Genomic DNA, 14,402 nt, shown 5'->3' on the forward strand with positions numbered 1-14,402 from the left:
AGGTCATACTCAACCCCAAACATCGTGTAAACAGAGTTTCCAGCAACAACAGCAGAAAACTCAAAATTTCAGCACCACGCACGGTGAGGTGGATGGTCCTGGGCTCCGTGAGAAAGCGAGGACTGTTGAAACGTGCCTCGAAAGCCTGAGCAAGGCTTCAGGAGCATTTTTATTTGTGACCGGCAGAAGGGGAGATGGACAGAACTCTTGCCGTCGATCGCAAGCTCTGGGCCTTTCCACGACCTCCAGCTCACAGCGGTTTCTCCTCAACGCGGAGCCTCCAGGTGCCCTCCCAGGGGCCAGGACACCCCGGCAGCAGCATCTCCCGAGGCAGCAGGACGAGGCGCAGAGCGCAGCGGAGCCGCCCGCAAGGCGACGGCCTAACGCAGTAAATGAATTCCAAAGCACAATTGTTTTCCATCTTCATTTAAACCCAACCTTGGTTAATCTCACTTTAATGACATAGGAAATGGAAATTCCCTTAATAAAATAAGTTATGAATATTTATTGCCCTATTTTTTACCTGAAAATGGAATAATTCAATTAACTTTACTATTAATTATTTAATACTACATTAATATACTGCAAGATCCTAACTCATCTTTAGAAAGGCCCCAACAAAGATACCCAAGGTAAAACACAGGTGAGGCACGGGCCGTGCTCCTGGGGCCATGGGCAGCGGGACAGGGGCAGCCCCTGGCCGCGGGGTGGGCTCTGTCCCCCCCAGCCACCCCCCGTGTCGGCTGGGTCCGGGGGTGCTGCCCCATCCCGCAGCCCCAGCAGCAGGGGGGCCAAGCTGGGCTCAGAGCTCCCCACACACACGGCGATGCTCTCGGGGGGGACGGACGCGTTTCTTTCTACCTCTACATCCCCCCAGGCTGCTTGGCTGAAACTGGAGTTTTATTAAGTTTTCCTGCCATGCTCCCTCTAAATCTCATTGTGGGCTGGAACCCTCCGCTCCAGCCGAGGCACAAGCCCACATTTAACATAACAAATTGAATTTCTCAGGAAATTTCAAAACTCTGGAGCCAGCAAAAACCTCTAAAAAAGTAACCGAGGAAAACAACAATTGTAGCAAGTGCATTTTCAATCGGGAAAAGTGATTTTTAACCAGTCTAATGCAATCTGCATCCCCTGCTTTAGTGACCAGCATCAGCAAAAGTTGAGGTGAATAAAGAGTAGAACAGTCCTCTCCAAGACACGGGGGCTATGACAAGGGAAAGCCGGGTGACTTCCTCGGCTTTCGGCTCCTTTGGCGCGCCCCAGGCCGGGAGCTGGGCCCAGCTGCCCGCAGCGTCGTGGCTCCCGGCCCGGGGCAGGGAACGGCTCTGCCGGGGGCAGCGGCTGCGCGAGCGGAGCTCGGCCGGGGGTTGTGGTCGTTGCTGCTGTTGTGAGCCGGGTCCTGACAACTCTGCGAGTTATTAGGTTGGGATTTATCAGCGGGAAACGCCGCCCAGCCTACTGTCCATGCCTATTACACCAAAAGCGACGCGCGTTCTCCTGAAGCCAGGAGAGGGGAATTAGAATGCCAAAAATAACCCAGTAGGTAGCAGAAGTAAAACTGAATTACCCCAAATGCATACTGACAGGGTATGTAAATCGCTATTGATTTGCAGGAGCAGGCTGTCGCCCAACTTTTTTAGTTGCAGAAATATTAATCACTGCCAAGTCTCACTGCCTAAAAACGGCATTTGGGCTCTTTCCGGGCTGAAAACCCCCCATCTGGGAATTTCCCCAGCTGCTTCGCGTATTAGTAGGAGCGACGGCTCATCACGGTGCCACCTTCCCGAAACATTTCCCCAGAAACATTCATCTCTTGGGCTTTGGGAGGGAGGAAGCAAGAGCTCGGCGCTCGCCGCCTGCCCACCCAAAACCTCTGGGCTGGCTGCACACGCAGCAGAAATGTAAATGCAGCGCAGGACGGGGCATGGACCCAGCCCAGCTGCTTTCCCCGCTGCAAAAACAACCCCGCAGCCCGCGGGCACGGCGAAACCTTTCCAGTGGCCTGAGCCTCGCTTGTGAAAGGTGAAGCTACAGCGGATCGCTCAAAGCTATTTTTAAAATACTCTAAAAACTATAATTACAGAAGGCACCTGGAAACAGATAAGCAAAGTATCTTAATCTAGCAGAACGTTTTTGGACTAAGAAAGTCAGCTTTGCTACTGCAATTCCAATGTAAATAACAATTAAGTTCTACTTGATATACAAATGTCAAGTAATTTATTTTTTTTTGTTGTCACAATTTGCATTTAAACTTGGAAATGTCAGAGACTTCAGCCTTGCTGCATTAGCAGAAAGCTCCCCCAGTTCACCCTGCTGACTGGAATACCCGCTGCGGATTATCTGGCACATGATCAAGTAACCAAACACCATTTCAAGGAAACATCAAGGTCGATGCCTTGCGAGGTGTACTTGTTAATTTATGTTGATAAACTGGAGTGCTCGAAAGACTGCTGCACTAATATTCCAGCATATTGGTATCAGCATATTTACCAATTAGAGTCATTCAACAAGAAGTTTCATGAAAAAAGTTAGCTTTTCGAGACCTTTAAAAGCTTTCTCATAGCTCCTCTAATGCCACCCCAAAGGCGTCATAATGGAGGTTCCTCCTCTGCCTGTGACCAAGGCGACACCCGAGCGGCACCGCGCCGAAAGCACGGGATCGTCTCGAGGAGGAGGAGAGGGAGACGTTCAGAAACGGCCAGCACGGCTCGAGACAAGCTCTTCCTCTTCTGCCCCCCATGCACTAGCCCAGCAGGCAGAGGTGGTCACCCGCGTGGCGCCGGCTCCTCGCACGAAGCTGAGCTGGAACCGGGCAACGGGACCCAGCGCCAACGTCCACCATCGCCCGCTCCCGGAGCGCGTCGCCCACCTGCTCAGACCCATCCAGCAACGGCTCCTCAAACCACGCCACACATCACCCCTTCAGAAACGCCCGTACGCGCCCGTGGTGCGATTCACTTTTACTAATTTTCTGAGATTAAGCACCCACAGCAGCAAAGAACGGGGAGCGTCCCGGTTCGGTGCTGGACTGATGTCATTAATTCTGTAATACCAAGAGCCCTGATTGTATGAACTCGGCATTTAACTCTTCCAATTCATTTTTATATTTAAAAAAAAAAAAAGAAGAAAACTAACTCAACAATTTAAGGCGGCCCTTGAACAACAGTCACAACTTCCCTTCTCCTGGGACTTTCTTTCAAGTGTAAACACACAGGAGGAAAGTATTGTAATATTAATTACAAAATCATTTTCAGGCATTGCCTTTAGCAAACCAGACTCTTAAAATCATAAAACGCTGCTACATTTATAATCTCCTATCTTTAACGATGCTATGTATACCCAGGCTAGTTAAGATGTTTTCTGACCACTTAACAGGCTTATCTGGCAAAGGTTCAGCAAGGAATTATTTTGCATTAATTCTGAAATTTGGATTACCAGGTCAGAAAAAAGCCTTCTCTAACGTTATCAAATTACCTGCCGTCCTGCAGCCAAGACGGGGAGGGAAACAGAACATTGCTGCACTCACCGAGGTGAGAGGCGCCGCCGCCATCCGCGGGAAAGGTCCATCTAAGGGCCCCTCAGCCGCAGCAGCTGCTCTGGGTCTTGGAGAACCATCTGAGAAAGCCCTTGGGTCTCAGATGTCTCCCTTTCCAGGTATTACAGACACATTTTAATACAATTAACGTATTACTTAAAGATGTCCCCCAAAATACAGACGAGACTGGGGCAGGAAAAAGCTAAAATGACATAGCTCTTTTTTCCCTGAATTTCATGGAAGGTAGGTCCTCTCCGTGCCCCAACTGCCCTCCTCCACCTCCGTCCTCTCCTCGGCTGGGAGCTCTGAAACACCCAGGGGATCAGCCTGTGCTATCCGTGAGGGTCAGTACCGGTCCTCGCCTCTCACTGATTTCTGCCCCCAATAACCGTGGGGGAGGCGACGCCAGACCCAGCAACGCCTCTGGCGCCGGCTCCCCGCGGCGGATGCGATGGGACGCGGGATGCTAACAAGGGCTTTTCTCCCACCTTGGTCCCAGCAGGCTCCCCACAACAACCCTGCGCTCTTCAATAGGAAAGGGGTGGATGGAGGAAAAGAAAAAAAGAAAAAAAAAACAACATTAGAAAGAAAGAGTATTTTTTTGCGTTAGTGAGACACATGGAAACTTTGCAAGCCTGAACAGAGCTGAAACGGCAGGAAAATATCTGCAGCAAAACTTCACGTATCGGTTCCCAGGGGAACAGGGGAGTTAAACATTTATGGCAGCGCGAAGAAGACATGACATTTACTGAATAATAAACTGCAAACATGTCTGTTAATGCAGCTTTTTGGGATCTCCTCGCCATCAAACACTTAACCCCAGCAAGAAAAACACCAAAACGCAAACAATCCCTGCGACTGCATGTTAAACAGGCAGAGCACAGGGGAGGGCTTTGTGCTTTTTTATTTATTTAAAGTTGGAGGCTGCAGGGAGCACTGTCAAGATAAATAGCCTGCAACCTCGCTCAAAGGCTTTCCAACCCGTTCATCTGAAGGGATACGATTAAATCCTGAACAATCGGGTTAAAACTTTAACCTGTCAAGACTGCAGCTGTTCCATTTTTAATCAATCTGATTTCATTCAATAAAATGCTCATTAAGTCAATTAATGAGAGTTTGGTGTCACAAGCCATCAAGCATGACTGGGAGTTTTCACTCGGTGGCCAACGCATTGATTAGTGAGTCAAGTCATCAGCGAGAATGAGTCAATGTGCTGAAGCGTGAGCAACGTTACCTTGTTTTAGGGGAAGTTGTTAGCCATTCTTCATGCTTTTCAAACGTTATTAAATAAGCTGCAATTTCCTGAAAGAGAAACGCAGAAAGAAAAAAAAGAGTTATTTGAGTGGCTGTGTTGGAGACTGGAAAGTTTTATAACAGAGACAAGGAACTGCCAGCCCCGGGTTAGGCCTGCAGCTTAAATCAGGTTTTGACTGAAATAGTGCGCTCGGCCAACGTTTGCATTTACGCCACCAAAGCCAGACTTAAATAACATAAAGAAGATATGCAAATGAGGAAAGGGATTAACATATTCCAGCATGGACAATTTTCTGGTAACTTTGGTGACCGCAAGCATCACCGAGAGCCTGGTGTTACGTCAGGAGGCAAAGGGGAGGGCAGCGACACACGGACACGGGAAGCTAAATTAAACATTTATAAATAGAACAGCATCACTGCAGAGAGAATTACTGAATTATTAATCGTTGCCATAAAAAGCCAGCGGGTGACATCAACATAAGTCATCGCTCCCAGTTGCAGGAATGATACGGGCGATTACTTCCAGATCAGAACCGATTTGTTTGCAGGAAATTATCGGCGACGGCGAGATAATTCACGATGGTGCTTGTCCATCCGCGTGACGAACGCGGGACGGCCGCCCAGCCCTTCCCTCTACAAACCCGGGGTGGCCACGGTGCGGCGGGCTTAGCATCGCCGGCAGCCGGGGAGAGGCCGGGGCCACCCGCGCCCGAGCTGACGCAGGGCCAGTGACTGTCCCAACCCACCACAGCTCCTGTCACCGCACCAGCAACGTCCCCACACCTAGAGAGGGCCAAGGACCCCCGGGGCTGCACTCCACAGCCTGCTGGAAACAAGCTTTTTCCCTGCCCATGAAGATATACTCAGACAGATGTCGGGTTTTGACGGTTCCCTTCCAAGCGTTGCTTCCCAGCTGGGCCGGAGTGTCCCTCTCAGAGACCTGCAATAGCAGCAGCTCTGCAGAGGTCACTGAAGCTGCCTTGAACGTTCGGTTGCCTCAGATTAGACCCCAAACCCACGGGCGGTTCGATCGCCAGAGCTGCTGCAACAGAAGCATCTACAGGCTGTGCCATCACTAAGGGAACACACACACAAGAAATGGGTCTTGTGACCAGGAGATGATTTTCCCCCTTTTTTTTTTTTTTAAAAGATAGTTCTATATAAGGGTTGTAGCTGTATAGTACCAAAGCTAAAAAAATCCACAATGCTCTCCAACCAGCTGGCCCAAGCATCTGCTAGAGCCACGAAATGCAATTATATTACTCCCAAACGAGACGTAAAAATATCTTGTTTCCAATACTCTTGGTTTTAAGACTCATACTTAATGTCCTCTGGGTATTGCAGTGGTGCCAGATCTCCATGTTATGTACTTTATTAGAGTTGTGTGAATGTCATATTAATGACTCCTAACCAACATGTTTACACTGCCAATAAATTCTCCCAGAATGCACCGCCGCCCCCTGCACTTCCCAAGCCCGACTCTGCATTTTGAAACGATCACCGCAGCAGCGGACGGCGGAGCAGTGACGCTTCTACATGAGCCAGGAGGAGGAGCGCTGACACGAAGCTCCAAAAACGCCTCTTTCTAATTTCTGGCTAATTGCCGTGCAAAATTCAATATCAAAATAACCCGGAGCAGCCCTCTGCCGGGACGCCGGTGGCTGGCACAGCACCTACACTCGCGACCTTCCCCGAGAACATGGCAAGCCTTGCACTTTCACAGGCGATGCAGCTGAATCCGATGCAAGTCCTACAATTCAGACACTGCGCAGCCAAAAAGCTCTGGCCCCACGTTTCCATCGGGCTCCGAAGAGGCGTTGCCCGTCGCTTCCCGCAAGAACCACTGATGCAGCGTTCGCTCGCGGCTTTGACGCAGGCTGTGAGCTGTAGAGCCAACCACTGATTTCATGTGTGTGTATATATATAAAAAAAAAAAAATAACCCACGCAAAAATACTCTGCAACTAAAATTCTTCAAAAAATACGAAACTTCAAAAAATGTGAACACAGATTTCTGCCTTTTTTTTTTTTAAAGCCAGCACAGTATTTTCACCAAAGTGCTGCGGTCTGCAGAATTTTATTCCCATCCCACGTTACGTCCTTGACTTGCGACGCTACAAATCCGCGTCACCTCACCCCTTACGGCGAGATGAGCTTTGGGGAGACGAGGGACGAGCACCCGCGGCGCCCAAGAGCGAGCTCTGCGCGTCCTCCCCCAGGCCCGAGCCCCCGGCCGCCCGGGGCGGGGGTCTGCGTCAGCAGGCACTTACAGAGACAGATCCCTTTGGTGCAGAAACGGATCTGGCTGATTCACCCTCAAAATCCTGCAAAAACGGGCAGTTTGTTGGGCTTCAGGATTAGCAAAGGATTTTGCCTATTTTTTACTGAAACTCAACTTGCCCTAAGGAGAATATAGCAATTTTTAACTTCTGTGGCTGAATAAACATATTGCTATAGCAGAGAAAACCCAAGTATTTCAGGTAAATGAACGTCAATTTTACCCAAGGCTTGTTTACTTCATTCCTTCCAGCCAGCCTGTACCCTGCACGCTCAAAAGCTTCATCCCAAAACTGTCAATGATGGGAGGAGCTGTCGCCACATTTGGAGGCAGAACATTTGCTTCCCCACTGCTGGCCTGGGCCTGCTCAGCAGATTTGGGCAAAGAACAAGGTGCAGAGCGAGCTGCAGCCCGCGGGTGACACCGGGACAGAGGCGCGTTACCGAGGTGTGCGGGCAGCTCCCGGCCCCGCCGCAGCAGGACGAGAAGCCACAGCCCCGGCCGGGCTCCCAGCTGGATCTTCAGACAACTCCAAACGTGTAATTCAATTCTCCTAACCGGATAAAAGAAGGATCCGCATCAACTAGGATAGGAGCTCCCCCAGGCTTTCTGCTTAATGACATATTACAGCCTGATTTCCCTCCTCCAGAGGAAATACCTTGGCTAACAAGGAAAAGCTACCTCACGGCAGCACTATAAATTAGCACGCAGAGCAGAGCGGCAGCCAATCCTCCACGCTGCCTTCCATGCCCTGAGTACTCACAATTACAAGGACTGGCGTGCAATAAAACCCCCAAAACCCCCTCCTGCACTGCCTGCTCCCCCTGGCCGTGCCTGCCTGCAGCCCATCGCCCAGAGCACTGCGTCCTTCACCAGCACGTCTCGGCATCGCCGGCAAGGGGGTCCGGGGCGCTGTCAGAGCCAAAACCGGGCCTGTGGAGCACGGACAGGGTTTGGGGTCAGGACAGCCGGTCCCCAGAGTCCCGGCCAGCCCACCCCGCGCAGGCAGGAGCGAGCAGGAACGCCTGTGTACGGTTTGACGCCCATGAGCCAACTTCTGTCACTGCATCAGCACCACGGCTGGGAGAATCATCTCTGTCTGCCACCTCCAACTGGAGAAGAACTGGGAGAAACAGATGACTCAGGGGTGGACACACACACACAGAGCCAGGCAAAATGGTGACTTTCCACTGAAAGGCACATCCTGGGCACGGCATGAACCCCAAACGCTGCTTTTCTCAGGGAAGGGAGAGGAGAGCCGCACGCCCCAGGTGTGGAGGAGCTCGGAGCCAGAAGCCTGCGGCCTCGATGGAGGGAGCCTGTCGTGGGGATGGGGAGGACGTGTCGGGGATGCCGACCTCTCTGCCGTCAGCAAACCCCCTTTAAATCACGTTCTTCAAGCATTCTGCTTCCTGTAACTACACCCCTCTGTGTCCATCGCCCAGGAAAGGCCCCGCAAAGCACGGAACCCAGGGCTGGCAGCAAACCGACGGGTACCGCAGCGGCGGCCGCTCCGAGGTCGGGGCAGGAGGGAAAGGAGATGCTCCTCGGGAGGAGACGCAGGCGGCACGCGCAAATCCGCAGCCAAGCAGCTCCTGCGGGCAAAGCCCAAACCAAGCTAAAGGCGAGCCCAAGCAGCTCAAGCCATAAAATAAGCTGGGTTTTTCAAATCTGTCAACATGGTGAGGAAAGCACCACCTGTGAGATGCAAAACACAAGGGTGAGGTTGCTGAGAAGTCTTGAAGCCACAGGCGGCACAGAAGGAGCTGCTGCTGGGAGCAGTCGGCACTCTGAAAATCCAGGGTCAAACCTGCCTCGAGCAGCCCAAGTCTGGAAATTTTCCCCTAAACACCATATCCCACACAGCTTCTTGCAAGAAATTAATTCCTATGTAGTTTTTGCTACACACAGATTGGAAAAATAAATCTGAAGGGCCCAGAAAAAAGTGGTCAGACTAGTGCTGATGTTTTCTCAACAGGTTGCAAGAGATGCTTTTTTAAGAGCACGTGTCTGTCCGGGCTCCGGGGCAGGAGCAGGGCTGCTAACGAAGAGCCAGCACTCATCAGCTGCTCGGGGCATGTCCCCCTTCGTCATCAGCCAACAACCATCTTTCCTTTTGAAAAAAAGGGGGAAGAAATAGATTTATCACTAGAAGACACAAAGTCATTAAATAATTAAAACCAAAACTATAGGCACAATAAAAGCCCTCTGATAAAAAAAAAAAAAACCTCTGCATTTTAATGTGTGTTAATTCCCCTAATGATTCACTCTGTGTGTCTTACAGGGTCAAATCAATGTCTTCACCAAAAAATTCAATTACAACCCATTCATCGTATCTTTGGAGCGAGGCTATTGTTTGCTTTTGTCTCCTATCAAACCCTTTTTCCATTTCTTCTTGCCCAAGATTACAAACAAAAGGCAGCGTGGCACCAGCAAGGTCAGACGAGACAGAGCCAGGCTTTGAAAGCCCAGCTCTCCGTCCTCAGCCCTGCTGGGGAATTAGAAAGCGAGCCAAGGAAATAAAAGAACGTGTGTGCTCGCCGTCAACGCCCGGCTCATCCGCGTGCCCGGGCCAGCAGCCCCTGGGCCGGGATGTCCCGCCCGGCCCCGCACCCCTCCTAAGCCCGGCTTTGGAAACACCGTCAGCAGGTAGAACCGGGGGAGCGGTGCGGGGCTGAGACACAAAAGCTGCGGGGCCTCCCCGCCTGAGCCGGAGCCTGCAGGCCTGAGCGCGGGCTTATGAGACGCTGATGAGGAAAAAAGGCTTAATTCGATCAGCTAATGGAAGCACCCCGTAATGCAATTAGGTAATTCAACATTAAAATTGCGTGAGTTATGTTTTATCCTAAACTTGGTCACATAAATCAGCAGTTCAATTTATACTTTGCTGCTTGGGCTGAAAGCATTTTACATAAATGAACATTTATTTTTATTTTGCATTCCTCCGTTTGTTGAGATTATGAGATGGAACGCACCGAAGAGCCGTCCGCTTAAAGCCAAGCTAACTGTGCTCCCGCAGCCCTCCCCATCGCCCCCCGCAGCCCCGCGCCGGGCTCCCACCGCCGGGCCTCGAGCGAACGCCGGGACGTGACCAGGGGCGGCGGAGAGTCAGCACAGCGCTTCCCACCCAGCGCGACGTGGCTGCGGCTGCTCGGCCCCGTCAGCATTTAACGGCGGCACAAACCCTCCAGAGCTGCGGCGGAGCGGGCGGCCTGACCTCCCCTCCCGGGGGAGGACGGGGCGCAGGCGGGAGCTGCTGCGTGCGGCGCTTCTCGTCACGCCCAGGAACTAAAGGGACGTCGCTGCCGAGCGGGGAACGGGCCAAGGGGCACGGACCCAACGCTCCACCGGTGTCGGAGAGGTCTGTTACCCACCACACGCGCAGCAGAGGGATCCGGCAGCGGCCGTGCCGCGGGGGCTCCTGGGCAGCGCGTGCCCTGGGGACGGCCAACGCTCGCATCGGCTCGGCTTCACACCGCAGGAGACACGAGCTCCGGGGTGACGAGCAGGGCTGCAAGCGCAGGGGCCTCCCCGGGCAGAGGCGGCAGCAGCCGCCCCCCGCGGGCTCGCTGGCAGCACCCCTGTCCCCGAGTGGGTACCACGGGGCTGTCGGAAGCCACAGACTCAAGCAGCAGCTCTCTGCCCCCAGCCTGGCCCCTCTCCAGGCCACCTCTGCATTCCTGAGAGGGCATCAGCGATTCCCACCCAACCTCTCACGAGAGAAGCTGGAACCCAAACAGGATTCCCCGTGCCAAGCAGCTTCAGCTGCCTATCTTGTCTCAAAGTAATAAATCATTAGCTTAAAAAAAAAAAAAAAAGTCTGAATTTCAAGTTATTAAGTTATTACTTCATATGAATTATATGCATCCAAATTAATAAGCCAGGAATATATGCATGTTTTAAGAGAAAGCAGGAGAGTTTGTACACATCTCTGGATTTATACCACAGAGCTAATAAAGTTGTGATCTCCTAAGCAAGCACATTTATTCTCTTAGGAAATCTCCACATCCTCGCTGCTATAAAGAAAAATTCCAGCCCATCGCTTCCTTATCGTCCTTCCACTCTGAAATGAAAATACAAATTCATGTTGATTATGTAGCATCTTCTCAGCTGGGATCAGGCCGTTTTCATTTTCCAGCCATCCCCACTCTCAAAACCATTAATATTCTGATTACAGCTTGGAACTGATCTGAAAGCCACACACAGCAAGTTCTCGCTACCTTGTTTAGCATCACTGCAACAAAAATCGTGATTTCATCCTATTCGTCCAGTTTGACCTGAAATAGCAACACGGTGTCAAAAATCAGACACAAGAGAAAAGCAAACAAAGCTTCTGAGCAACCAGCAGAGAGACGCGGGTCAGGCTGCCATCGGGTTGCCAAATACCTGTCAACAACAAAAAGGTTTTAAACCAAATGGGTTTATTTCCTCTGGCAGGTAGTGCCGTTCTTTGGTCTTGAGGTGCTGTTACCCGTTTGCGGCTTTCTAAAGCAAAGCTGTTGGCCCGTGCTCTCTGACGGTAAGGAGGGGAACAAGCCCCAGCGTCACCACTGACAACCCGCACCCGCGCTCCAGGCCCACGGGACGGAGGTTCCCCAGCGCTGCCTCGTGCCAGGACAAGCCACAGCAGGTTGCCAGGCCGGACTCGCACGGCTTTGGGGTTCCAAAGCGTGATGTGAATTTTCTTCCAGACCCCTCCCAGCCTCACAGTCACGGGACTCACTCCAATCGTTCCCAGAAACGCAGGGGGAGGCGCGGGGCAGCGTTACCTCCTCTGGTGCCTGGTGCAAGGAACCCAGAAGCAAGCTTTGCGCGTATTACACTGCCTCTTCCATCGCGATGGAATTGAAGACAAAAATAAATTAAAACTTAATTTAAAATGTATTTTTCTAATTGAGTAAGGGTACACCAACTAATGTTCTATCTAATTAGATGGAAGCCGGGTTTTATTATCAATATCTGCAGCTAATTGAATCATTTCCAGTCACCGCTGCGCTGAGGAGCTCCCTGCCCCGGGAGGGGGAGGCGGCACCAGGGGGGCTCCTGTGCACAAAACCTCCCCCACGCCTCCGTCCCCCGCCTGAAGATCCTCGGTCCCGCTTCCCCAGCGCCCTTGCGGGGCAGAGACCCGCTTGGGAACGAGGTCCCTGCCTCCTCGGGACCCGAGCTTCACCTCCTCGGAGCCGACGCAAATTCCTCCTCCGCGAAGACGAGGCGCTACTGGGGGACGTGGGCCCCCGCGCTCCCCCTCCGAGCACCCCCCACCCCTTCCCAGCAAGGACACTCCGCTTCTCCCCGGGCTCCACCACCACGGCTCCCACCCCCACAAACGGCTCTTTGTTAAACGCCCATTTTCTGACAGACGGAAAACCACGAGTCGCCAGGACGTGGCGGCTTCCCGAGCCATGGCCGCCGGGGGTCCCAGCCCGCCGCCGGGGGAAGAAAAGGCTCTTCTTTATTCCTGGAGCAATAAGCCAAACCCTGCTCCGGAAGGGTCTTAAAGGAGATTTATTTTGCAGAAGGCATTTTAGAGCCTCTGTGTCGGAGGGAGTGATAAATATCCCGGCTTTCCCCAGGCTCCGCTGCTGCCGCTCGTCCCCCTGGGAAATGGCAAAGCAATAGGAGAGGGAGAGCGGAAGCGTAAAGAGGGGAACAAAAGATGTTACCAAAACCCGGGTCTGGGGGACACGAGCCAGTGACGTTACGCACGAGGATGTGGGGACGGAGGGGCAGAGCTCACCCCTATTAACAGGCACACGCTCGCACATAGCAGAAGCGCTTATTTCTACCTGGGAAAATATCATTAAATAGCTTAAACCACTGGGTCTATTACCCTAATGGGTGAAAAAAACGACAATTCTAGGGACCCAAAGTGCCTTCCCTTGCTCGTCAGAGAGATGACCTGCAGCCCACTGGCTGCTGCCAGCTCCTTCACCCGGCCTCGCCCGGCAGAAAACTCCTCTGCGGGGTTTAAATCTTGCAGAAGAGGCGCAATGGCAGCCCTGGGGCCGCTAACTGGCACTGCAGGAGAACGAAGCCACGGAGTGGAAACGCGTTTGGTTGGGGAGACGCACCCCCTGTTCCTCCGCACCGTGCACGGCGACAAGCGGCTGGATGCAGGCGGTGGGATGTTTTCATTAATAACAGCGTCTCGCTAACCATCTGCTAAAGGTCCACACTATTAATTTAACAGAAAAAAATGGAATAGATTACTCTTACAGTTTTCAATTAAAGTACATGATGTCTTCAAACTGCAACCTTAATTAGACATTATAGGGTGACATTTAGGAATCCTGAGCTCCGATAGCTGATCAAGTCATCTGACTGTGAAGGCGTTTCGCAGTAATGCCAGGGCAGAGCGCACCCGGGGCGCTGAAAAAGGGGTCCCCCTCAAGTCTTAACACCGGAGCAGCTTGGCTTAGCTCCTAGAGTTAAAGGAGTAGAAGGGTGAAACCAACAGCAGCCTCAGCATAACAAAAACCAGCTTCAAACAGGCTTGGACACATTCCCAAAGAACACTTATGGAGAGAGACAGGAGTGCACTAGAAAGAAATTGGGGGAAAAAAAAAAAAGAAAGGGAAAATTTTAAAAAAGAAAAAAAAAAAGAAAGAAAAAAGGCCAGATGTATCACCAACACCATCCCAACCTGAGCTACAACAGGTTTTACACCTACACCTAAACACTTCCAGGGAGATTTCATGGAAACGCAGAACCTGATCTACCCAGATAAAGGCACCCCACAGCATTCCCGTTTAACGACCACCTCCCTGTATCCCGGGAAAACCAGACACTCTCCACTGATAATTAATAATTAATGATTTTACACGATCCCATTTACACCACATTTATAGATCTTTTTTCAGCACATCTAAGACTTCAGCCCACTCTCTACACGTTTCGTTAGAACTTTAGCTTGAGAAGTTGCTGGAGATTATTACTAGAAGAAAAACGCTGATGGAGCTCTACAGATCTGTAAGGCTCAGCTCAGTTAAACCAAGGCATTTCTCCCAGGTCAGCACGACCAGAGCTCAAAGCAACTTGCCCTTGTCAATACTAAACTGCTACGAAGCAGTAAGTGGGCAATTTAAACGCTTTATTTTCAAGGCTAAACCTGGTATGAAGAAACTTGGATTAAGACGAGAAGTAATTTCCTCTAAGACACATGAAAAGGAGAATAAACAAAACAATCAAGTGAATAAGCGATGGTTAACAGACACCAGAGTTAAACAAGATCTGCACAGCAATTTCATCTGCCAAATACACTGGGAAAATGGTAAAATCAAATATGCAGTGGGTCTTCTTAATAGCAAGAATGTAATTCTGCACAAAACCA

General features: G+C 51.4%; 1 protein-coding gene across 6 annotated transcripts in view; it reads right to left on the reverse strand.

Moving 5' to 3' along the window:
• Positions 1 to 14,402, reverse strand: part of CAMTA1 (calmodulin binding transcription activator 1) — a 293,026-nt gene that overhangs the window by 210,885 nt on the left and 67,739 nt on the right. For all 6 annotated transcript variants that reach the window (XM_074924718.1, XM_074924719.1, XM_074924715.1 and 3 more), the window contains one exon: positions 4,773 to 4,840. In XM_074924718.1, coding sequence (XP_074780819.1) covers positions 4,773 to 4,840 — 68 coding nt within the window. The remainder of the gene's footprint in view (positions 1 to 4,772; positions 4,841 to 14,402) is intronic.

This window comes from Athene noctua, chromosome 22, assembly GCF_965140245.1.
Source record: "Athene noctua chromosome 22, bAthNoc1.hap1.1, whole genome shotgun sequence".
Lineage (NCBI taxonomy): Eukaryota > Metazoa > Chordata > Aves > Strigiformes > Strigidae > Athene > Athene noctua.